This window comes from Microcaecilia unicolor, unplaced genomic scaffold (assembly GCF_901765095.1).
Source record: "Microcaecilia unicolor unplaced genomic scaffold, aMicUni1.1, whole genome shotgun sequence".
Lineage (NCBI taxonomy): Eukaryota > Metazoa > Chordata > Amphibia > Gymnophiona > Siphonopidae > Microcaecilia > Microcaecilia unicolor.
This window is the reverse complement of record NW_021963020.1, coordinates 39,041-66,105: the sequence shown is the minus strand read 5'-3', so window position 1 is coordinate 66,105 and position 27,065 is coordinate 39,041. Positions and strand designations below refer to the sequence as shown.

The 27,065-nt window shown below is 45.6% G+C and overlaps 1 protein-coding gene across 1 annotated transcript in view; it reads left to right on the top strand.

Moving 5' to 3' along the window:
- Positions 1 to 27,065, top strand: part of LOC115458762 (ankyrin repeat domain-containing protein 6-like) — a gene marked incomplete at its 3' end in the record, with an annotated part of 210,259 nt that overhangs the window by 144,313 nt on the left and 38,881 nt on the right. The window contains exon 2 of the mRNA XM_030188573.1: positions 12,311 to 12,557. Within this exon, the coding sequence (XP_030044433.1) occupies positions 12,438 to 12,557 (120 nt within the window). The remainder of the gene's footprint in view (positions 1 to 12,310; positions 12,558 to 27,065) is intronic.

The window sequence follows — 27,065 nt, the reverse complement described above, 5'->3', positions numbered from 1 at the left end:
AATGGATGTGTAAGTTTAGTAGCGGAGAGAAGGTCCAGGCCGGGTGGAGGGATGGGGGCAACTCCGGGGGTGGGGGGGGGGAAGGAAACCCCAATACCAGCCCGTTTTTACGGGCTCAACGGCTAGTGATATAATAAACAGCACAGAAAGTACAATCATATAACATAGATATGATATTCATTGTGTCAGCACAATACAAATTAAACACCTCAAAAACACCATGAGGCGTATTTTCAACGCACTTAGACTTACAAAGTTCCTAGGTTACCATGGGGCTCACGAAAACGTCCAGATTGGTGTTTTTAAAAATCAGTTTTTAGACTTTTTCTATGAAGTCCATTAGAAGTGCGTTCAAATCAGAAGGGAGCGTGTTAAGGGCAGGATCTAGGCGTTCTTAACACGTGGACGTTTTTCTGCAATAATGGAACAAAACAAAAGCATCCAGAGCTAGAAGTTGGATGATTTGGTTTAGACCTCTTACGAATAATCCACAAAAAAGTGCCCTAAATGACCGGATGACCACTGGAGGGAAGACCTCCCCTTACTTCCCCAGTGGTCAATAACCCCCTCCAACCCCCCAAATATGTGATCAAAAACATTACTTAGCAGCCTCTATTCTAGCCTCAGATGCTCTACTGCAGTCCATTAGAACAGCATGCAGGTCCCTGGAGTAGTCTAGTGGTGGGTGCAGTGCACTGCAGACGTTGGACCCAGGCCCATACCTCCTCCTACCTATTACACTTGTGGTAGAAACTGAGAGCCCTCCAAAACTCACCAGAAACCCATTGTACCCATATATAGGTGCCCCCTTCACCCATAAAGGCTAGTGTAGTGGTGTACAGTTGGGGATAGTGGGTTTTTTTTTTGGGGGGGGGGCTCAGCAGACAAAATAAGGGAGTAACAGTGAGATGTGTACCTGGTAGTATAATTTGAAGTCCATTGCAGTTCCCTGTAGGATGCCCCATTGTTCTCCTGGGTTGTCTGTGTGGCCAGTCTACCAAGAATGCTGATTCCTCCTACATCCCAGTGGCTTAATTTTGTGCATTTTTCACTCGGACTTTTCTTTTTTTTTTTTCTTCTTTCGAAAATGGACCAAATGCATAAATGCACAGAGCACAAAAACATCTAGCACATAGCCATTTTTGAAAAAAAGAAAATAGATGTTTTTCTGTTTTGAAAATGGCTATAACCCACCAAGAAACTCCAGACCGCTCAAAACACAGCAGCCAGGCTCATATTTGGCAAATTGCGGTTCGACAGTGCCAAACCCCTCCGAGAAAAACTGCATTGGCTCCCAATCAAAGAACATATTACTTTCAAAATCTGTACCCTGGTCCACAAAATAATCTACGGCCAAGTCCCAGGATACATGACAGGCCTTAAAGACCTCCCACCCAGTAACGCAACCAAATGATCTTGAACATACCGAAACCTCCACTACCCAAAATGCAAAGGACTTAAGTACAAAGCAACCTATGCATCCATCCTCTCCTACATAAGCACACAACTGTGGAACACACTACCAAAAGTTGTGAAAACAACCTATGACCATCTAAACTTCAGGAAATCACTGAAAACCTACCTGTTCAAAAAGGCATATGCCACCGATCCAACATAAAATACCCACACTCTGCAACACAGAAAAATCAAAGCTTGTAATGGAGCAAGTGCAAGGTGATGCATGTGGGAAAAAAGAACCCGAATTATAGCTACGTCATGCAAGGTTCCACGTTAGGAGTTACGGACCAAGAAAGGGATCTGGGTGTCGTCGTCGATAACACACTGAAACCTTCTGCTCAGTGTGCTGCTGCGGCTAAGAAAGCGAATAGAATGTTGGGTATTATTAGGAAAGGTATGGAAAACAGGTGTGAGGATGTTATAATGCCGTTGTATCGCTCCATGGTGCGACCGCACCTTGAGTATTGTGTTCAATTCTGGTCGCCGCATCTCAAGAAAGATATAGTAGAATTGGAAAAGGTGCAGCGAAGGGCGACTAAAATGATAGCAGGGATGGGACGACTTCCCTATGAAGAAAGACTAAGGAGGCTAGGGCTATACAGCTTGGAGAAGAGACGGCTGAGGGGAGACATGATAGAGGTATATAAAATAATGAGTGGAGTGGAACAGGTGGATGTGAAGCGTCTGTTCACGCTTTCCAAAAATACTAGGACTAGGGGGCATGCGATGAAACTACAGTATAGTAAATTTAAAACAAATCGGAGAAAATTTTTCTTCACCCAACATGTAATTAAACTCTGGAATTCGTTGCCGGAGAAAGTGGTGAAGGCGGTTAGCTTAGCAGAGTTTAAAAAGGGGTTGGACGGATTCCTAAAGGACAAGTCCATAAACCGCTACTAAACGGACTTGGAAAACTCCAAAATTCCAGGAATAACATGTATAGAATGTTTGTACGTTTGGGAAGCTTGCCAGGTGCCCTTGGCCTGGATTGGCCGCTGTTGTGGACAGGATGCTGGGCTCGATGGACCCTTGGTCTTTTCCCAGTATGGCATTACTTATGTACCTTTATCACCTTCCCTCTCCTCGACCCACTCTGTATCTGAAACACAATATCTTACTCGACCACAATATCAACTTGTATTTGTTTCTTTACCGGACTGGTGCACGCCTTCGCGGTATTATGTAAGCCACATTGAGCCTGCAAATAGGTGGGAAAATGTGGGATACAAATGTAACAAATAAATAAATATGTTCCCCACTTGAATTTTGGACACTTTTAGCAAAACGTCCAAAGTCGGATTTGGACATCATATTGAAAAATGCCCCTCTATGTAACTTTGTGAGTCTTAAGTGCACTGAAAATAAGTCTCCGTGTCTGCAAAATACAAATGGCACACCTGTATAGGCACACATTAGAACAATCAACTAACACGATGCTCTTAATGTCAGTACAGTACAATGAAACCTCTTCATAGACAGTCGAGGTGGCAAGTGAAATTGAGACATACAGATGGACAGTCTCGGTCGGACAAAGTCATTCGAATTGAAGGCAAATGATATGTGCAGTTGAATAAGGTATGAGGAACTGGCTTTCATTACAGGGTGTATAGCAAGCTTATCCAAATTCAAATTGAGCGGATAGTTCGTCACCAAATGTGCGTCAGATTAGAACTACTGCCCAGCTACCGCATGACCCGGGTAGTAATTCTAATTTTCACGCACGGCAGAAAATAATTTCTATTTTCTACTCTATGGCGCTAACTGGGTGGTAATCGGCAGTGTTCGGGAACTGACAATTACCGTCCTGTTAATGTGTGAGACTTTACTACTAAGTCAGTGGGTGGCGGTAAGGTCTCAAGCCCAAAATGGACGCGCGCTGATTTTTATTTTGCCACACGTCCATTTTCTACAAAAAAGCGCCTTTTTTGCAGGCATACTTCAAAATGGACCTGCGCATGTCCAATACACATGCCTACACCAGCGCAGGCCTTTTTTCGGCGCGCCTTAATAAACAGGCCCCTCAGTTTCTTTTGATGAGGGCACAGATAGTGAAGCTCCTTTAGAGAAACTAGGCCTCAGGCCAGTAGAGGGCCAATGTGTTCTTTAGGTAACATACCTGCTTATTTTCGAAGGAGATGGCCGGCCATCTTCCGACACAAATCAGATGGCCGGCCATCTCCTAAACCCGGCCAAATCGGTATAATCGAAAGCCAATTTTGGCCGGCTCCAACTGCTTTCCGTCGCAGAGCCAGCCAAAGTTAAAGGGGGCATTTCGGAAGGGTATGGAAGGCGGGACGGGGGTGTGGTTAAGACGCCGATAATGGAAAAAAGGCCGTCTCGGACGAGCACTTGGCCGGCTTCACTTGGTCCATTTATTTTTAGGACCAAGCCTTCAAAAAGTGGCCCAACTGACCAGAGGACCACCAGAGGGAATCAGGGATGACCTCCCCTTACTCCCCCAGTGGTCACCAACCCTCTCCCACCCAAAAAATGAAATTAAAAATCATTTTTTGCCAGCCTCTGTGCCAGCCTCTAATGTCATACCCAGCTCCATGACAGCAGTATGCAGGTCCCTGGAGCAGTTTTTAGTGGGTGCCATGGAGGTTATATTTTCTCCCATACTCCTCACCCAGTTGGCCGCGGAGGTGGTATCGGGCTACTACTTTCACCCTCTTGTAGATTTCAACCTCTTCTTCTACCTCAGTATCACTGCTTTTCTTCCTTCGAAGTCCACTGCATCTGTCTATTTGCTCCTCTGCGTCTCCGAGTAGCAGTCATTTATCGACCCCCAGATAAGTCCCTTTCTTTCTTTCTCACTGACTTTGATGTTTGGCTTTCCTTCTTTCTTGAACCTTCATCTCCTTCCCTCATTCTTGGGGATTTTAACATTCATGCTAATGATCCCTCTGACTCTTATGCTTCACAATTTCTTGCTTTAACATCCTCTTTCAATCTTCAACTGTGCTCCACTGCCCCCACTCACGAGAATGGCCACTGTCTTGATCTTATCCTCTTCTCAAACTGCTCACTCTCCAGTTTCTGTGCCTCAACTCTTCCTCTCTCTGACCATCATCTGATAACTTTCACACTTAAACCCCCTCCTCCCCAGTCCCGTCCAATCTTAACCAATACATTTAGGAATCTTCAGGCTATTGACCCTTCTACTCTGTCCTCCAGTGTTTCAAATCTCTTCTCTACCACAATGTTATCCAAGTCTGTCAGTGAGGCTGTCTCTTCCTATAATACTAGACTCTCCTCTGGATACTCTCGCTCCTCCCATTCCCCGTTCTATAAAACGTACCAAACCCTAGCCTTGGTTGACCTCTAGAATCTGCTACCTACGTTCCTGTGCCCGCTCTGCTGAACGCCTTTGGCTGAAATCCCGTGCCCATGCTGACTTCATACATTTCAAATTCTTGCTGACCTCCTTCCAGCCTGCTCTTTTACTTGCCAAAGAGGACTATTACATCCAGTTGACAAATTCTCTTGGCTCAAACCCTCGACGTCTCTTTGCCACACTGAACTCTCTCCTCAAAGTGCCTTCACCTCCAGCCCCCCCCCCCCCCCTTCACTTTCCCCCCAGACTCTGGCTGAGTTCTTTCATGATAAGGTTCATAAGATTAAACTTGAATTCTCAACCAGGTCACCTCCACCTCTCCTTCCCTTAGTCCATTCTCTCAACCCTCCAGCCCCTGCCTCCTTTTCTTCCTATTCTGAAATCACTGAAGAGGAAACTGCACATCTTATTTTCTCCTCGAAACTAACTACCTGTTCCTCTGATCCTATTTCCCCCCATCTACTTAACACGATCTCTCCTACTGTCATCCCTTTTATCTGTCATATCCTCAATCTTTCACTTTCCACTGCGACTGTTCCCGATGCCTTCAAACATGCCGTAGTCACACCACTCGTTAAAAAAACCTTCATTGGACCCTACCTGTCCTTCCAACTATCGCCCCATCTCTCTCCTCCCTTTGCTATCCAAGATACTTGAACGTGCTGTTTACCGCCGTTGTCTTGACTTTCTTTCCTCTCAAGCTATTCTTGATCCACTTCAATCTGGCTTTCGCTTCCTTCATTCAACTGAAACAGCGCTTGCTAAAGTCTCCAATGATCTGTTCCTGGCCAGATCCAAAGGTCTCTATTCTATCCTCATCCTCCTCGATCTATCTGCTGCTTTTGACACTGTTGATCACAGCCTACTCCTTGATACGCTGTCCTCACTTGGATTTCAGGGCTCTGTTCTTTCCTGGTTTTCTTCTTATCTCTCCCAGAGTACCTTTAGTGTATACTCTAGTGGATCCTCCTCTACTTCTATCCCACTGTCAGTTGGTGTACCTCAGGGATCTGTCCTGGGACCCCTTCTTTTCTCCATCTATACTTCTTCCCTTGGTACTCTGATCTCATCCCAAGGTTTTCAGTATCATCTTTACGCTGCTGACTCCCAGATCTACCTCTCCACACCAGAAATCCAGCCGAAATCTAGGCCAAAGTATCAGCCTGCCTGTCTGACATTGCTGCCTGGATGTCTCAGTGCCATCTCAAACTAAACATGACCAAGACTGAGCTTCTCATCTTTCCCCCTAAACCAACCTCTCCTCCTCCCCATTCTCTATTTCTGTGGATAACACTCTCATCCTTCCTGTCTCATCAGCTCGTAACCTTGGGATCATCTTCGACTCCTCCCTCTCCTTCTCTGCACATATTCAACAGACTGCTAAAACCTGCCGTTTCTTTCTCTATAATATCAGCAAAATTCGCCCTTTCCTTTCTGAGCACACTACCAGAACCCTCATCCACGCTCTTATCACCTCTCGCTTAGACTATTGCAACTTGCTTCTCACAGGTCTCCCACTTAGCCATCTCTCTCCTCTTCAATCTGTTCAAAATTCTGCTGCACGACTAATATTCTGCAAGTGTCGTTATGCTCGTATTAGCCCTCTCCTCAAGTCACTTCACTGGCTTCATATCCGTTTCCGCATACAGTTCAAACTCCTCTTATTGACCTGTAAGTGCATTCACTCTGCAGCTCCTCAGTACCTCTCCACTCTTATCTCTCCCTACATTCCTCCCCGGGAACTCCATTCATTGGGTAAATCTCTCTTATCTGCACCCTTCTCCTCCACTGCTAATTCCAGACTCTGTTCTTTTTATCTTGCTGCACCATATGCCTGGAATAGACTTCCTGAGCCAGTACGTCAGGCTCCATCTCTGGCTATCTTTAAATCTAAGCTAAAAGCCCACCTTTTTGATGCTGCTTTTAACTCCTAACCCTTATTCACTCATCCTCACTTTAATATTTCCTTATCTCTTGTTTGTTCTGTCTGTCCTAATTAGATTGTAAGCTTTTTCGAGCAGGGACTGTCTCTTCATGTTCAAGTGTACAGCAGCGCTGCGTACATCTAGTAGCACTTTAGGAATGATAAGTAGTAGTAGATATGTAGTAAATTTCAAGTCATGTAAATTGTGTTTTACTGTCTGTCAATGCTGAACCAGCGGCGCCTCCAAACAAGTTGTTCGTAAGCTACTTAAATGTTCTGCCACCCGCTGTTTGATCTTTCCCAATATAATACTTCTGATAGGGACACATAATACAATAAACCACTTGAGACGTGTTGCAATCCGATCTGTGTGCCAAATCAAACATCTCATTACAGTTCGGTATGGGTACTTGAGTTGTTTGCCATGCATATTTATATTATATGTGCAACGTTGAAAATGACCCCTTGTATCACTCATTTCCTGTACGTCATCAACGCAGACAGCACTTTACTTTTAATGAAAAGTTATAAAAAGTGTAGCAGTTAAAATAAAGCACAACGTGTGAACACTCCCCGAACAGATAACAGTGACCTTGTAGCTCAATAGGGTTACATTTTTGTTATTTTGCACTATGTTTGTATCACTAAGGTGTGGTGTTGATTTTGTTATTGATTAAAATACTTGGGTAGTTGAGCGAAGGTATTTCTATACTACCCAAGGTCAAAAAGAGTTAGTAATATTATACATTGCTCAGCCACAGGGTCTGTGTATAATTTGAAATATTTAACCTACTTTATACCATACACAGTGGTACTATCTGTTTAGGTAGTGCTGCTAAATATCCAGGAGGTGGAAGTTTCTAGAATTGGGGGGGGGGGGGGGGGTTCCTCAAAGGTATAGGGTGGAACACCACACACTTACATGAAGGGGACCTCAATAGAGCCTGTCCACCTTCCTATTGCTTTCTCCTTTCGGTGGCTTTCTGCTGACTCGGTCTCAGCTGCAGCAGGGGCTTACTGGACTTTGCATTCTCAACTACATGTCCTCATCTTTTGGGGGCACAGAGATTCCTAGTCAAAGTGAATTAAGCAGGCGGGAGAAGGTCTTGACTGCTTAAGTTGTGCTCAGTGGGCTGCCACCAATATTGAGCACCACTTAACAGGGCAGTGTCAGATCTAACCCACACAAAGACAAACCAGGCAGTGGAGGAGCCCTCCAGGGGCAGTCAGGGCACAGCTAGGAGGCATGCAGGCAATGGACAAATCAGTGGCATAGCCAGATGTTCAGTTTGGGGGGGGGGGATGGAGAGAGAGGGACTGAGCCAGAAGTGGGTGAGCATAAAATCCCCCCTCCACACACCAGTGGCATTGTTGCAGGAATTACCACTATTGTTAGCAGAATCTGTGGTACTTCAGGAGTCAAACACCACACACCAGAATGAGAGAGAAATCTTCTTTATTTGCCAGCAAACAAAGTAGGACATCAGCACTAGGTCTCTTCTTCTCTTTCTCAGCTCTCTGTGTCTTGTGGCTTCTGTCTCAGCTCCTTCTCTTCTTCTTCTGTTGTCTCTCTTCTAACGTAAGCTGCTTCTGCTCCCAGTTATATAGGGTCCTACACCTCTCTAGCCCCCCTTTTCTCACCAGATGGTAAAGAATAGATTGATTACCCTGTCTTGAAATAATTATCTCTATACATTTACTCCAAAATATCAGTTACATAGGTTTCAGATATTTCCTAAACTGACCTATGACCTGGGGCCTCTCACACTAGACAATGTGGCACCTATCTCTTGCATTTTATTATTATTAAATTCTTAGGTTCCCAGCTAACTTCATACTAACTGCTAACTGGACTCTGGCATTCATTAAGGGGTCAAGGGCCAAGGGGCCAGTCTTGCTTAATGGCACACATATATTTATTACTTTCAGAATACCAGTCCTTCATTTAGCTATTCATCAAGGAGATGACTTGACTTTCCCTGACCTCTTTCACCTATTAGTTTCATACACAAAACTAGCTAGGACTGTGGATAATTCAAACCAGATGATGACCTCTTAAACTGCAGACAAAGCTCACTTGAAAAGTCAGTCAAAGATGTAACACTGAATTGAAAAGATATTCTACATAGAAATAGAACTTATTAATTACACAGAATAAAACATATTCTAAAATAAGCAGAAATCAGAATTCCTTATAAGACAAATTCTAACTCATCTAGAATTATCTATATCTAAGCTACTGTATCTCCTTCTAACCAGCACTCAATCTAATCCTTTTAATTGCCTGCGAAACTATCCAGTATGCCTTGCTCATAATGGCCTCCAGATGTGGTAAATAATTACTTCTCTCTGACCTTTCTAACCTCTAGTCTAGCAAAAGCTAGACTTCTTGAGCAAATTAAACCCAGATGGCATTCCTCCACTTTACAGGACTGAACCAAACTTTAAACAGAATTAACAAATATAATTTCTCTGCCCAGGCTGCCTCAGCATAGCTACGTGGGGGCCTGGGCCCCTGTAGATTTGGCCCTGGACCCCCTGCCGACGACCCTCTCGACCCCCCCTCCTGCCGCCAACCCTCCCCCGCCTTCGCCGTGAGCTACCTTTGCTGGCGGGGGACCCCAATCCCTGCCAGCTGAGGTCCTCTTCTTCCCGTGCAAGGCTTCGGTCTGTTTCTGACATCCTGCACGTTGTACTTGCAGGACGTCAGACTCGCAGAAACAGAATGAAGCCTTGCAGATCAGCCAGCAGGGGATTGGGGTCCCCCGCCAGCAAAGGTAAGTGATGGCGGGGGAGGGTTGGTGGCGAGAGGGGGGTCGAGAGGGTCATCGGCAGGGGCTGTCAAAGTTGGTGGTGGCGGTGGGGGGGGGTCGGCAGCTCCGGGGGGGGGCCTAAAATGTGCCCCCTCACCTCTGGACCCCCCTCCCGCCGAAGTCTGGCTACGCCTCTGCCACACACACACTCAAACTGTAAATAGATGAGCTGATGGAGATCCCCTGAGCCCTGTCAGCTGAAGAGGCCCTCTAGCAACCAGAAATTCCTCTTCTCTTGCAGTTGGTGGCTCTTTCCATTGGCCTTGTAGGCCCTCCCGTTATTGCAGGAGGTCTTCGTCTGGCAGGGCTGGGGTTCCCCACCAAAGAAAGGGTGTTTCAATTTTAGGAAGGCCTGGGCCCAAAGTGTGTGGGCCCCTGCCTCATATGTACTATCTTGAGTGCTGACACCCCAGCAACCGGTTTATTTGACAGCTTCCTCCCTGAGGATGACCTAGTTGGCATGAGATACAGGGAGAGCATTTTATTGAGCAGATCATATTACACGGAACCTTTTAGCTATAGAAGCTCAATCTTGCATACTGAGTTTCTGAAATCATAAAAAAGTGAATAAAAAATATGGTTTAGAGAACTTTTTTTTGGGGGGGGGGGGGGGTTGAAGGTTTTTGATTTTTTTTTTTTGTATTGTGATTGAGGCTGTATAGAGAGAGGTGTGACCAGCAGAATAAAGGGGGTGTTGATGCCCCTGTATAAGTCGTTGGTGAGGCCCCACCTGGAGTATTGTGTTCAGTTTTGGAAGCCGTATCTTGTTAAGGATGTAAAAAGAATTGAAGCGGTGCAAAGAAAAGCTACGAGAATGGTATGGGATTTGCGTTACAAGACGTATGAGGAGAGACTTGCGGACCTGAACATGTATACTCTGGAGGAAAGGAGAAACAGGGGTGATATGATACAGACGTTCAAATATTTGAAAGATATTAATCTGCAAACGAACCTTTTCCGGAGATGCGAAGGCGGTAGAATGAGAGGACATGAAATGAGATTGAAGGGGGGCAGACTCAAGAAAAATGTCAGGAAGTATTTTTTCACGGAGAGAGTAGTGGATGCTTGGAATGCCCTCCAGCGGGAGGTGGTGGAAACGAAAACAGTAACGGAATTCAAACATGCGTGGGATAAACATAAGGGAATCCTGTTCAGAAGGAATGGATCCTAAGGAGCTTAGCCGAGATTGGGTGGCAGAGCCAGTGGCAGGGGCGGGGATGGTGCTGGGCAGACTTATACGGTCTGTGCCAGAGCCGGTGGTGGGAGGCGGGACTGGTGGTTGGGAGGCGGGGATAGTGCTGGGCAGACTTATACGGTCTGTGCCCTGAAAAGGACAGGTACAAATCAAGGTAAGGTATACACAAAAAGTAGCACATGTGAGTTTATCTTGTTGGGCAGACTGGATGGACCTGCGGGTCTTTTTCTGCCGTCATCTACTATGTTACTATGATTGTGTTTTTATATTATATATAGCATCTTAAGTGATAGTTTTATTATTGTATGCTGCTGGGAATGCCTTTAGCAACCAATGGCATATAAACTGAAATTAATTTCTGTACATATACCCCTGTGTTATGCATAAAAATGCCTTTGAAAATTGCTCCCTATAGTAAACATGGCTGACTCAGGGGCCCCTCACTTCCAGTATACGTTTATAACATGTTCATATAAAGCAAAAGGAAAATAATTCTGCTGTTTTATGAAACACACCACTGTTAAGAAGTGGAAAAAAAAGGACCTTGACCTCAGATATCCTATTATTCTCTTTCATGGGTTCAAAAAGTTCCTCTATAATATAAACAGCATTTTGTGAATATTTCATTATTATATATTTTATATGTTGTGTTCTTTTGTATCAATGTCATACAGCAGGGAAGTTATCAACATGGACTACTATTAAGACAGGTTATTTTACTGTTAATGTGTTATTAGTAACTAGGTCTCATTTAGGGTTACCATATTTTGTCCCCCAAAAAGGAGGACACATGCCCCGCCCTACCACACACCCCGCCCCACCCCCTTTCACACCCTCGCTCTGCCCCCTGTCACATTTTCCCCTCCCCCGTCACACACCCCGTCATCCCCCTCCCTGTCACCTTACTACTGCCCTGGTGGTCTAGTGACCTCTTCGGGGCAGAAAAGAGCCCCCTCTTTCCTGCCCGGAGCACTGCCCTGCATGCATCCTTCCTGTTGGTGATCTTGGTGCCAATTCAAAATGGCCGCCGAGGGTTGAAGTCCCGCGAGGTCACTTCAACTCTCGGTGGCCATTTTGAATCAGCGCCGAGATCACCAACAGGATTGATGCATGCAGGGCAGGAAAGAGGGGGCTCTTTCCTGCCCCAAAGCCAGAAGAGGTCACTAGACCACCAGGGCAGTAGAAACTAAGGGGAGGGGAGGCTAGCAATCTGCCCATTTGTCCAGAAATCCGGACAAACGGGCATATTGGCAAAACCCGCCCGGTTGCCCGGACATCCGGGTAAATCCGGACATATGGTAACCCTAGTCTCATTGCATAAAATAACCTGTCTTAACGGTAGCCCACATTGATAACTTTCCTCCTCAGTGACCCTCTTACTGTGACTGTTGTATTCCTTCCCTCCCCCTCATTGATCATGTTTTCTTTGTTTTATTATTATTTATTGAATTTATAGGTTCAACATCCACTGTAAACAAAAAAAATGTATTAAACAGTACAAAACATAATCATCAAGCAAAAAAAAAAAAAAAAATCATGTTTTCTAACGGTGGTTGATTGTGTGTTCCTCATTCGATCCTCAGGTTCAGAAGATGTCAGAATCGGACTTGGCTTTGTTTGCCGTGCTGTGCCTAGGTTGATGGGAGGACACCACCGATGACTGAAGGAACTTGTCTGCCATTTGCCCCCAAGACCTCGCCCTTCTGATTCATGAGCCAGCAAGATGTGGTCGCTGTGCTTTCTGAACGCCTCCTGGTAGCTGCGTACAAAGGCCAAGCGGAGAATGTGGTACAGCTTATCAACAAGGGTGCCAAGGTAGCTGTCACCAAGGTTAGTGAGTAAAGAACTCGGCCCAAACAGCATGGAATTAGGCCTTTGCTTAAAACTGCTGGATGACATCAGATACTTGGTTGCTTCACCAAATGAAGTATGCAAGAGTCACCACAAGAAGGCCTAAGGCTTTTCCTCCTGTTCCCTATCTAAGGAAAGGGGATGGCATTTGATATACTGCCTTTCTGTGGTTACAAACAAAAATGAGGATGTTATAAAGCCTTTGTATCGCTCCATGGTGCGACCGCACCTCGATTATTGTGTTCAATTCTGGTCGTCGTATCTCAAAAAAGATATAGTGGAATTAGAAAAGGTGCAGAGAAGGGCGACAAAAATGATAAAGGGATGGGAAGACTTCTCTATGAGGAAAGGCTAAAGCGGCTAGGGCTCTTCAGCTTGGAGAAAAGGCGGCTGAGGGGAGATATGATAGAGGTCTATAAAATAATGAGTGGAGTTGAATGGGTAGATGTGAAGCATCTGTTCACGCTTTCCAAAAATACTAGGACTAGGGGGCATGCAATGAAGCTACAATGTAGTAAATTTAAAACGAATCGGAGAAAATTTTTCTTCACTCAACGTGTAATTAAACTCTGGAATTCGTTGCCAGAGAATGTGGTAAAGGCGGTTAGCTTAGCAGAGTTTAAAAAAGGTTTGGACGGCTTCCTAAAGGAAAAGTCCATAAACCGTTATTCATGGGCGTAGACTGGGGGGGCGAGGGGGGGCTTTGCCCCCTAAACAACGATGACCCGCAGCGGCGAACTGGCAGGTGGGGCACCACTCCACTGGTAAAATCAGCAAGCACTAAGCAGGTCCGACGACAAGTCCAGCATTCTCCTCCCCTCTTCAGCCTGCAGCCCGCCTCCGTGGGGCTTCTATTGGTCCAATTTGCTGCCAATTTGCAATTTGCTGGCAATTTGGACCAATAGAAGCCCTGCGGAGGCGGCTGCAGGCTTCTCTTAAATGCCTGCAGCAGCCGCGCCCCGCCCCCACCGGAGACTGGGAGAGAGAAGACGTTTGACGATGTGAGTGACGTCGACAAGCAGCCTGCCTGAGCGAGCCTGATCTTGTGCAGCTTCCAGGAGAGCGGGTTCCCGGAGGCGCCACTACCACCAACATTGCCCTAACTGCTTGCACTGGTAGAGGCCCCTGGTAGGAGTGAAGGACCCTCAGGCCTCAGCCACCAGCAAACTCTCAAGACATAGCGCGAAGTCCCCTGTGTTCTCTAGGAAAGTTGCACTGCAGTTCACCTGGCCATGTGTGACCACCGGAATACAAACAAGGCAGGCAGAAAAGTCGCGGAGTGTTCAGCTGTTATGCAGGAAGGAGGCTGAGCCTTAATAGAACGGAGCTGGTGGTGTGAGCAAATCCCAAGAGTCGCTGCTGTGGATGTGGATTAGCTGGTAGGAGGGAAGAAGAGAGACTGGACTTGGGGAAAGGGGGAGAGACACTGGACCGTGAATGGATGGTAGGAGGAAGGGAAGAGAAAAGAGAGTGTCAGGGAGACAGAGAAGCGAGATACTGGTCATTGAGGGAGCATAGAGACAGGGACACAAAGGGCCAATGCTGGAAGGGAAAAAATGGATATTGGAAGATGCTGGAAATGGGAGAAGAAGTGAAGAAGACAGGAAGGGAGAGAAAAAAAATAGGAGATGGACTGGAGATCTTGTAAAGAAAGTTAAGGAAGCAGAAACAGGATGGGCAGGGGAGAGAGGAGAATTGCTGGACAACAGGGATTGATGGAGGGGACAGGGGAGAGAGGAAATTTGCTGGAGATGGATGGAGGAGAAGGCAGGGGAGAATGGAGAGTTGCTGGACATGGATGGATGGAGAGGAGGGCAGGGAAGGAGAATAGAAATCGCTGGACATGGAGCGGAGGGCAGGGGAAGGAGGAGAATTGCTGGACATGGATGGATGGAGGGGAAGGGGAGAGAGGAAATTTGCTGGATATGGATAGATGGAGGAGAGGGCAGGGGAGAATGGAGAGTTGCTGGACGGAAGGATGGAGGGAGGGGATAGAAGTCAGGAAGGAGATGCACATGGATGGAGGGGAGGGAAGAGAGGAGAAATGCTGGACATGGATGGAGGGAAGGAAAGACGAAGGAGATGCACATGGATGGAGGGGAAGGGAGAGAGGAGAAATGTTGGACATGGATGGAGGGAAGGGAAGACAGAGGAAGTAGATGCACATGGATGGAGGGGAGTGAGGAGAAAAGCTGGATATGGGTGGAGGGGAAACTGCTGAGTTTAAGGGCTGGTTTGGAACACGTTGTTGAGGGCAGATACTGAAACTCGAGGAAGGATAGGGACAGGGTTATAGATGGTAGGACGCATAAGGACACAGGAGGATGGTGGACATGGTGAGAGTTACAAATCAAGGTAAGATATACACAAAAAGTAGCACATATGAGTTTGTGTTGTTGGGCAGACTGGATGGACTGTGCAGGTCTTTTTCTGCCGTCATCCACTATGTTACTATGTATTTATGTGAGAGAAAAAATATCAAATGGAAAGAAGACTCTGCATAAAACAGAAGACAATGAGACCAAAGCGAATAGAAAAACTAAATGATCAGACACAAAGGTAGAAAAAAGTATTTTATTCAGAATTTATTAATTGGAATATGTCAGCTTTTGTAAATGTGCATCTGTGATATTTTGCATGTAAGTTTCAATTTTTCTGGTATTGCTGCATGCTGAGTCTGACTTCTTGAGGTAACTTTCCAGTTCAGTATTTTGCCTTCATATTTTTTGATTTCTAGTTCCTTGTGTCACGTCTGTTGTGTCATGTGTTTTTCATGTGTGATCAAGGTGCAGTATTCTGCTAGCGTGTAGTATTTGCAGCCCTTTTTGTTTTGCTTTTTTTTTCACGAGGTAGTGTATTGGTGTTTTAGAGCCTGGTGTAATTACAGTTCTGCCTTTTCAAGCATAAGGTTGTAGCTCGTCCTGTCCTTGGAATTAGTGCTGTTATGGTTTAGTAAGGATATGAGTGTGTTTTTGCACAAGTTTGTGTATAGCGTTTTGCAGTGGAGAGATTGTGTGTTGGCCTTACTGAGGTGGCACCAAAACATCAGAAAGGGTGTAGAGCCTAAATCATGACACACTACCTCTTGAAGGATCTACATATAGAGCTTATGCATTTCTAAGGTCAACACTGGTATGGTATGGGAAAGGGGGTGGGGAAATACTACTGGAGAGGAAGGGGGAGTGCTGGGTAAGGAGGAAAGAAGGAAGGAAGGAAGGGAGAAAGAGCTGGCTTGATATCTCATACATATTCATTATGGTTATTCCTAAAAAAAGCCAGCTCTTTTTCCCTTCCTTCCTTCCTCCATATTAGCATATTCATTTGCATATACATATATATATATGCAAATGAATATGCTAATATGCTCTGCCCCATCCTTTGCCCCCCCCCCCCCAAATGAAACAGTCAAACTACGCCCATGCCGTTATTAAATGGACTTGGGGAAAATCCACTATTTCTGGGATAAGCAGTACAAAATGTTTTGTACATTTTTGGGATCTTGCCAGGTATTTGTGATCTGGATTGGCCACTGTTGGAAACAGGATTTATTTATTTATTTATGACATTTACATCCCACAGTATTCCCACCCATAGGCAGGCTCAATGTGGCGTACAATCCTATAATATAATTCTCACCTCCAACGTTCTGTGCCTGGGACCGTGGATCCGGTGGTCTGCGAGGCACCATCAGTGACGTCCCATCTCATGCCTTTCCCACACTCTGACGTTCCCCTCACACCCCTCCCACACTCCGCCCCCCCTCCGCATAACCTAACCGCCCTCACACCACTCCCACCCAGTTCAACACTCCGCCCTCAAAAAACCGCTGCCGCCCTCCCTCCCCAACATTCGGACTGTCGGAGATTGGAGAGGCCGAAGAGGGAGGGCGGTGAGACGGCGCGACTGGCGAATCGGAATACAGGGGGGAGGGAAACAGCAGTGGGTCCGACCGTCGGAGACGATGAAGAGGGATGGCGGTGAGACGGCGAGAGCCAAGGTAAGCAAGGAAGCACATTGGTTGATCTCGATTTCCACTCCCCTACGCAGCCGTCATTCCTATACACTACAAAAAAAAAAAAAAAACTATGAGCTGCTGCTTCACACTGTCGTTTTTACATTGAGTGAGGGAGGGAGGGGGTGTCGGAGGGGGAAGGGGGACCCCCCCTGCAACTGGGACGGAGGGGGGGACCCTGCAACTGGGAGACGGACCGGGGGGGGGGCGCCACCCTGGAACTGGGTGGGAGGGAGGGGGGACCCTGGCACATACTCTCATTCTCACACACACTCGCACCCAGTCTCACTCTCTCTCTGTCACACACACACACACTCGCACATTCACTCTCTCTCACACAGTTACTCTCACACACTCTCTCAAACATACATACTCCGAGGAAAACCTTGCTAGCACCCGTTTTCTTTAAAACAGAAACAGGCCTTTTTTACTAGTAATTAATAAGCAACAATAGTACAAAGTACAGTAGACAAGGTCACAGGAGAGAAGAGAAACAACGAAGGAGGAAGAGAGGGGAGGAGATAAATCAGCAAGGAAGGAGTCGTGGGCTAAAAGGGTACGGCACCTGTAGGGCTCTTAGCGTATGCACTGCCAAAGAGGAAGGGGATGCTGGGCTTGGTGGACCTTTGGTCTTTCCCAGTATGGCAATACTTATGTACTTATGATATACAGTATTTATTTTGTACCTGGGGCAACAGAGGGTTAAGTGACTTACCCAGAGTGAGTTGTAGAGGGAATCAAACCCAGTTCCTTTAGTTCTAAGGCCACTGCACTATCTATAGGAAAATAAGCGCAATGCATTTGGCTCATTAGTGCCGGGGGGAGGGGGAGTTGAACTCGGATAAATGTATTGGGAAAACATAGTTTTATTTCTCCTCTTGCCCCCCCAGCTTCATAAGAATATTGAGTATCTTTAGTTAACATTCTTGCATTCTCCTCCCCTCCCCGATATAGAGAGATAAGGCAGGGCCGCCGAGAGACTGAAACAGGCACAGGGCAGGGCCGCTGTGGCCCGCCCCAAATCGTCATCTGCTGCTCCCCCCTCCCCCCCCCCCCGATCGCTGCTGCTGCCACAACAGAATTGAAGTACCTTGGCTAGCGGGGATCCCGAGGCCCCGCCAGCAGAAGACGTCTTCCTCCAGCGCTGCCTACCTGCCCCTGCGGCTGCTCTTCCTCTCAGGGCGTGCTCGGTGTCAAATCCGAGCACGCGTGCCTGAGAGGAAAAGCAGCTGCTCAGCAATGGGCAGAAGAGCAGCGCTGGAAGAAATTCCAGGTCCTCCCCAGTCTCCAAGGGGGGGGGGCCCGGCGTCGGAGTTTTCTCTCTCCTGCTCCCGACGGGACCCGGGTGATTGCATCCCGACAGGAGCAGGAGAGAGAATGACCCCGGCGTCAGGCACCCCTTGGAGGCTCGGGCCCAGGGAATTTTGCCCTCCCCCCTGAGGCGGCCCTGAGATAAGGAACACCACTCGTGCCATACAAGTTTTGAGTTTAAAGTTTATTGGCCGCTTGATATATTTATTTATTTATTTATTACATTTGTATCCCGCACTTTCCCACTAAAAGCAGGCTCAATGCGGTTTGCAATAATTAAAAAAAAAACAAAACACACACAGTAGTAAGAGAACAAGAGAAAAGGGAATGTATAGATAAGCAAAAAAAAAGAGAAGAAGAAAGAAATGTACAATTTTTAAGAGAGAAGGAGGAAATAAGAGTAATCCGCCTTGTGTCCCAGATTAGCACATAAGCACCGCCACGCTGGGAAAAGACCAAAGGCCCATCAGGCCCAGCACTCCATCTCCGACAGTGGCCAATCCAGGCCCCAAGACCCTGGCAAAAACCCCAAATTTAATAACGATCAATGGACCTTTCCCTCAGGAATCTATCCAGACCCCCTTTAAACTCAGCAAGGCCAGCTGCCGTCACTACCTTCTCCGGCAGTGAGTTCCAGAGTCTAACTACGCGCTGAGTAAAGAAAAACTTTCTCCGATTCGTTTTAAACCTACCACATTCTAATTCATGCTGAAAGAGGAGGAACAGTTATGTTCCAAAAGATTTTTTTCAGAGAAAAATGATTTCAGGCCTCTTTTAAATTTCTGAAAGGAGGTTTTAAGTCTTAGATTAGGTAAAAGCAGTGCTTTTTTTTGTTTGTTTGTTTTTTTCCTAGGAAAAATGGTGCTGGCCTTTATGCAGAGCCAACCATAGTCCTGGTAACCCCTCTTCCTTTTTTTCAGCTGGTACAATGTCTGTAGCCATGTGATCCAGAATAGTGTCACCTGGAAGGTGGTTGCCACTAAATCAGAGAGTCAAAGATTTGAGGCTGGCTGATGCACCAATGGAGAAATCCAAGCTGGGAGATCTTGAGTGAGAAATGCAACGGAATGGATAGGACATTTTTGGAAGGCAGGGAAAAAAAAAAGCCCTGGATAAACAACGGTTCTGTAGGGATGGGTCAATGACACTGAAAATAGAATTGCAGAAATCTAGCTGGGTTTTTTTTTTTTTTTAATTTTTAATTTGTACCCCTGCGGCAGGCAATGGAGGGTTAAGTGACTTGCTCAGAGTCACAAGGAGCTGCCTGGGCCGGGAATTGAACTCAGTTCCCCAGGACCAAAGTCCTCCACCCTAACCACTAGGCCACTCCTCCACTCTAAGAGTACTTGAAGTAAAAATGGAGTTATCCTAATGTGGTGACTATTGGTAATTTTAATACTGAGATAGACATTCCAACATGCTATCAAGTCCTTTTTTTTTCCTTCATTCTCCACTGGATTTATATATCTCATCACAGAATATTAGTTGTCTGTTAGAACTGATTATAAAATTATGCTCCGCATACAAGATTCTTAGGGGTCCTTTTTTTCTAAACTGCACTAAAATTTGAAGTTACTGCGGCTTAATTAAGTAGGACTTTACCGTGTAAGAGCTACAGATATAATGCAGCAACCACTGAGGGCTTTCCCAGCATTTGACTTTACAGGTACCCTGTTAAGAGTTCCATTAACACGCAGTTCTCCGTTTGGAGCTAGTTGAAAAGCAATTGGTGCCTCCTGTTTAGGGAGGTGGTAACTTGCCCCCTGTTAACGGCACCCATTGACTGCCCATGACAAGCCCTCTCACACAGAATACGCACTAGCTGGAAAAATACAACAAAGCCCCTTAACACAGGTCTGCGTTAGCAGTTATCATGCAGTAAACTGTGTGTTAAGTCAGTGGAATTTAATAAAAGATCTCCTTAGTTCAGGACTTCCAATTTCTTTCACGTCTTCTGGTCTCTTATATTCCGACTAGGTCAACTTCGATCTTCTCAGCAAAATTTGACCGTTCTGTCTTTTGTACATATTATATAATAATAACAAACCAGGGTAATAAATTCCAGATATCTTGATGGACATAAGACTTCCTCAATGCCAAATCAGCTGAGAGCAGTGTATGTATATGGATATATCAAAAATATAAAAAGTACTAAATATATCCAAAGAAACATCAGGAGAAATTCTCAGAGAAACATCAGGAGAAATTCTCAGAATAATACCTCACCCAAACAGAGTGCCAACCCTAAGATAAAAGGCTATTCTTAGAGGGTGAATAAGTTTCTCAGTCATTGAAAATATCCTTGTTTTTTTATGTTTAATTTGTCATTTTTGTATATATATAAGCACACCCTGAGCTCCAAATTATATATATATATATATATATATATATATACACACACACACACACAGTGCAATCCGCTTAAGTGCAGGTCTGGGACCACACACACACTTGTGCTCGCAAATAAACCATACACTGCGGATAGTAGAAAACTCAGTAAAACATTTTTAACAACAGAAATGTCTATCTCTCATTTATAACATTTCTTAAGTCCTCATATCTATGAAAAGCACTCATTTGCAAGTGAAAATACTTGGCACCCATACTAACTTGGCACTGTTCCTCCTGATTGTTCTGAACGCCAACAGATTTTCACTGGCAGGATCCTCTTAATGTCCGACACTGCGGAGTTTCAAAAATATCTTCATCAGGGACCCCGGATTCATGCTGCCACAGCCTGCGACCAACAGCAAATGCGCCAATTTTTTTAACAAAAACTGTGCCTAAAAACAACCGCTTAAATGTTTCCACGGCAGGAAATGATGTAACCGACGTACAATCGACGTCAAACATCATAGGGGAAATCCAAAACACGAAACCCCAGAACACTCTCAGGGAGTCTTTTACTAAAACGTAGCTCGAGTTATCTGCAGCAGGACCCCTAGGAATAAGATGGGCCCTGCCGCAGATAGTTCGAGTTAAGCTTTAGTAAAAGACCCCCTCAATGTTGATAACGCTAAACAAAGACTTTTATAGCATGGGAAACTTGTACAAGAGATTGTAAAAACTAAAACGAGGAATCCCACCAGCTCATCCTTAAATATAATATGCTGAATAAAGATAAAGCAATATACAACACATTGAAAATGGTCACAAATACAGATAACCTCATGAAAAAACAGGCTATTGGGGGCTATATTGTCAAGTTCAAAGATCCGAAATTGCTCCTTCTTGGTTAAGATACGTTCCTTATTTCCACCTCGACCAGGACACAAAACATGATCAAAAAAACCCACTGTAATTGTGAAAATTGATGATGTAACATAGTAACATAGTAGGTGACGGCAGAAAAAGACCTGTACAGTCCATCCAGTCTTCCCAATAAGATAAACTCATATGCGCTGATGCAAGGATGACCACTTTACTGCTTTACAGATCTCCACGGAATCACTATCTCTGAGCACAATGTCACCATGTAATAAAATACAATGAGATACCAGTGGAGCCATGAGTACCAACCTGTTTGTTTAACCGGCTCTTATGTTCCATTAAGCAAACTTTCATCTTTCCAGTAGTTCACCCCACATACCACTTTCGGCAGGGAGTACAAGAGTAGTTTCACATGTGCTATTAAATTTCAAATGATATGTCTTGTCTGCCTTAAGAGGATGTTGCCATTGAGTACATTCAATAGTCTGAGAACAAAACTGACAATGTCCGCACGCTGAATGTCCAGGTTGTGTGGCCTCCTGAGATGAAACTTTTCTATTATACACAGAATGAACAAGTTCATCCCGTAAATTATGTCTGTGTTGATAGGCTATACAAGGACGTTGTTGAAAAATAGGGTGAAAAACGAAAGTACCTCACAATGTGGATTGATGGCATGAGCAATCCGAGGAGCCAATTCAGTATAAGTTAATACACAAACGAATTTCTCCAATGTCTCTTTGGGTTTATCCAATAATAACAAAGGATGTTTGCTAAACCACAGCTACGTTATTTTGGCTGAAAATCTAAGCTGTCAAAAGTCAACCACTGTGTGGTGCTGGGTTTGACAGGTAATATCCTCATGTTACGGGCTTTACTCTAACTCATCATTCACCAGTCTTTCTGCTGACAGGACCCCAGTTCAGGCAGTACAGAAAACGCCCACCCAGGTTGTGATCCCACTCACAGGTTTTGTGACCCGCACAAAGTGGGGCGCGCTGCTATAGACTATTTGCATGTACACTATGCGTGTACATTTGTGTGATGGTTTGGTTTTTACCTTTTTTGAGCTGCTCGAAACAGCTGTAGACAGGGCCGCCGAGGTGGGGGAACAGGGGGACAAAATTCCCCGGGCACGACCTCCAGGAGGGAGGGCCTGGCACCAGCAAGCTTCTTCCAGGTCTGTCTCTCTCCTGCTCCTGTGTGCCGGCCGGGACCCGGATGATTGCATTAACGCAATAACCCGGGTGACCTGGGATATCTCGTTAATGCAATCATCCAAATCCCGACTCCCCGGCACACAGGAACAGGAGCAGTCAGACGCAGAACGTCTAAGCACTTGCTTTTTCATTTGGTTGATTACTGGTATGCAAGCTCTTTAAAATAATTTACAGCTGAGCTGTTTTCGCACTTCAGAAGAGTTGAGTTTTTTGGGGGGGGTTGTCTTGGAGTGAGCTCAGTGTTATGTTAAGAACAATTCATACTTTCTTTAAAAAGATGAGAAAGGAGAGGAAGAGAGAAGAGGAATTAACATATACTGCCATAGCCTAGTCATGTGAACAGGACGAGCAGAGCAGCGGAGGTGGTCCTAGGGCTGCGGGAGGTGTTAACAAGAGTATCGGTGTCATACAGCTAGGTGGGAGAGGAAAAAATGTCCCTGTAAAGAGGAGGGAGAAAATGTTATCAAGTCTGCTGAAAGTACAAAAAGCTTTGGATGTTGGTCTTGGGATAGTGTCTCCAGTGGGCTAGTGTTCAAAACTCCTGCGCTGTAACAAACAGCGCCTGCTGTATACCGTGCGCCAATGCTCAAAGCTAATGGTATTCAAACAATATGCACAATGTAACCAAATGCAAAGTAGCTGGAACCCCTGCACATTTCCTTCATATGCTAATGCCAGTCCACAACAACGCAGTTCTCCCGTTCACGTGCAGTGGTTGGTTCACATCATGTGGATGCACCACGTACATGCAACGTAAAGGGTAGAAATATTGCTGAAAAAGTACTGTAGGTACTGAAGTTTTTCAGTGTCCTGTAGTTCTGCATACTGTAACCAGGTCACCCTTCCAGGTGGGAGCCGGGGTTGACCCTGCTTAGCTTCCACCAGCTTCCGTCTGCTTTCCTAGCCAGCCACCGCACTTTCGCTCTCTCGCTCTCTCTCCACTCTGCCAGCTGCTGAGAAACTCAGTCCCACTCCAGCAGTCAGAGCAATCCAAGTTCTTTATTGGTACAGATGTCAGCCTTATTTAAACACCTCCAACCATCAGCAAACTTCAATTCATTTTCAATTGCAGGCTTTTGTTTAAATCCTTCTCCAAACCTCCAGCCGCACTATCTTCACAGCAGACAGTTTTGGAGATTTAGCTGGACCCACCTCCTCTCTCACCTCCTACAGTTTAAGTTCCAAAATACACATGCCTTTCTGTCTTAAATCCCTGCCCACCTTCCACAGCACTACCTCTTGGGAACAGACAATATGGTAGCAAGTTGTGCTTTCCAGTTGCTCCCCCACTGCTTTGCTCCCCGCTTCCCCCACTAGGGTTACCATATGGCTTCAGAAAAAGGAGGACGGATTGAGCCAGCCGGGTTTTACTTCCATTGCTTGGAAAGCAATGGAAGTAAAACCCAGCTGGCTCAATCCGTCCTCCTTTTCCTGGAGCCGGGGTCCACAACCGGGGCCATGCTGAGGCCACAAAAGCTCTCACCCTGTCTGCACGGGTTAGAGCCAAACCACCCACCTCCATGCATTCCTCCTTACCTTCTCCTTCTACCTCTTCTTTATTCCACTCCATCTCCTCTTCCTCCCCAAGCTCCACCAGCTGTTCCCCATCTCCAGGATCAGACCTCATCTCCCAATCAGTCATTCCACCCTCCCCCTCCTGGGAGTTCAGCTGACCCTGCGCTGGCTTCTGGGGAGTGTAGTTTTTCTCCTGCATTACAGCTTTCCCTGGCAGTTTGATCCCTAGAGGGCGCCCTGCTCTCCTAGCTGGGCTGAATGACCGGGGATGATGCCGGCTGAAAGAACCACTATCCCCTTTCCCTCGCACCAGCCCTCCGGAGTGCTCACAATACCCATCTCTTTGTCTTTACTTTTAATTACATCAGCATTTATGCCTGATTCCATTTCATTTATGTGTGGTAGATCAGTTTTGGTCATTTTTTTTTTTTGGTGGGGGGGGGGGGAGTTTGAGGTGAATGTAAGATGCATAGATGTTTGTGATGTGTGCTTCCATCCCAGTTAAGGTGGAGTCCATCATTTCAGAATAGCCTCCCCCTTTCCCAGAATGTTGCCCAGTTCCTAACAAATCTAATCCCTCATCCCTGCTCCAACATCCCTTTTTTTTCCCCACAATAAACGTTTATTAACATTTTAACAAGGATACAACAGAACAGAGACATAAAGAAAGCAATTATTCTCAACCATTTGTAACACATCAGGTTCCTCTGTAAGTCTATAGCAATATACATGATTCAATTCTTCCTTCATTATTCCCCCCCTCACCCTTCCATCCCCCTCCCCCTATCACCACCCCCTCTCTCCCTCCCTCTAAACATTCCCCAACATATGATCCAGGTGAACCCATTCAACCGCTTTGGGATCAAATTTCCCCAACTGGCGGTCAGTTAGTGTTTCCAGCTCCCCCAACACTCAAACCTTCAACAACCAAATGGAAATGGATGGCCCGTTGGATTGCTTCCAATGAGAAGCTAGCACTGTCTTTGCCGCAGCAAAACACAGTCTCTAAGTCTTTTTTGCCGTCTCAGGCCTCTTCGGTTCCCCCAACCTAGGAGACACCATTTAGGATCACAAGGGCACTCAGTCTCCAAAGTGGACGCCATCAGCCAGGTTAACCCTTCCCAATACTCCTGTATTCGGCGGCAAGACCACCAAATATGAAAGAGAGTGGATTATAAACACAAAAGATTTCCACCAAATGAAAATGTCTTCAACAATAAATCTATCCCCGGTGTTTTTAACTAGTACGTCAAGAAAAGATATTTCAAGAGAATCCACATGCAGAACAAAATGAACGTGTGGATGACATCTATTTAGATCAGATACAAACTGCTGCAATGTTGATTCATCTCCATCCCATAGCAAAAACACATCGTCGATGAAGCGGACCCACAAGCATTATACCGCACGTACGTTAGAGTTGACAGCAGTGACTCCTTTGATACCTCCCTCGGACATGTTGAAAAACTACTTTATTGAAATTTTGGGGATACCAAAGGAAGCTTTACCACCAATAGTAAAGGCATACTATATTACCAGAGCCAAAACAGTTTCTGTGGAAGCTCCAGATATGAATCTAACTCAATTCTTAGATACATCCTTAGAATCAATAACGGAACGCACGACTCTTCTTGCGACATTTGCATTTGAATCCGATAGGAATCATGTATTTAGACTTTACTTTAGATTTATTTCATCTCAATTTTTTGGATCGAAAATACAAGTGTTCCCGGACATTAGTAAATCTACTCAGAGAAGGAGGAGTTTCTGGGGCTGAGGCCCCGGATTCTACCCCTAGGAGGCACTTTTAAATTAAAATTTGCATATAGATGTATCATTTCTTTAAATATGGTTTACTATCCTGCTTATAATCGAAAGAGAAAAACGCCTATATTGTGACCCAAATCGGGAGATAGACGTTTATCTCACAAAAACGAATAAAGCGGTATAATCAAAAGCTGAATTTGGACGTTTTCAACTGCACTCTGTTGCGGATGCGGACAAAGTTGATGGGGGCGTGTCGAAGGCGTGGCGAAGGCCGAACTGGGGTGTGGTTATCGGCCGATCAGAGATGGGCGCCTTTCGCCGATAATGGAAAAAAAAATATGCGTTTTTAGCGAGAATTTAGGGCTCTTTTCCTGGACCCTGTTTTTCCATGAATAAGGCCCCAAAAAGTGCCCTAAATGACCAGATGACCACTGGAGGGAATCGGGGATGACCTCCCCTGACTCCCTCAGTGGTCACAAACCCCCTCCCACCACAAAATATGCCATTTCACAACTTTTTATTTTCACCCTCAAATGTCATACCCACCTCCCTGGCAGCAGTATGCAGGTCACTGGAGCAGTTATTAGGGGGTGCAGTGGACTTCAGGCAGGTGGACCCAGGCCCATCCCCCCCCACCTGTTACACTTGTGCTGGTAAATGGGAGCCCTCCAAACCGCCCCCCAAACCCACTGTACCCACATGTAGGTGCCCCCTTTCACCCCTTAGGGCTATAGTAGTGTAGACTTGTGGGCAGTGGGTTTTGAGGGGGATTTGGGGGGCTCAACACCCAAGGGAAGGGTGCTATGCACCTGGGAGCTGTTTTACCTTTTTTTTTTTTTGTAAAAGTGCTCCCTAGGGTGCCCGGTTGGTGTCCTGGCATGTGAGGGGGACCAGTGCAGTACGAATCCTGGCCCCTCCCACGAATAAATGTCTTGGAGTTATTCGTTTTTGAGCTGGGCGCTTTCGGTTTCCATTATCGCCGAAAAACAAAAACGCCCAGCTCAAAAAAAGATAAACGTCCATGTTTTTTGAAAATACGGTTCAGTCCGCCCCTTCACGGACCCGTTCTCGGAGATAAACGCCCATGGAGATAGACGTTTTCATTCGATTATGCCCCTCTATGTGTTTTTTGAACCAGAAAAATTGAAACAGTTTATCTTTGCTAAAGAAAGGGGCAGTGAAGAGCCTGTGGGAACTCCCGTAGATAGCTAAAACTGCTGGTAGAGTATTGGGATCTACCCTCTCAAAGCTAGATATTGAGTATCACTCTTTATTTCCTGGTTTCATTTACTTTGTGTTGTGATCAATTACAATGTGGACTAAGTAACAAAGTATATTTCTTAAGATCCTGATGTGTAAGGATGAAGGAATGTTTCTTTTATTTTTTTGTATTTCTTGGTTTTCCTGCATTTGCTAATTGTAAATGTATATTTGAAACTTGTAAATAAAGCA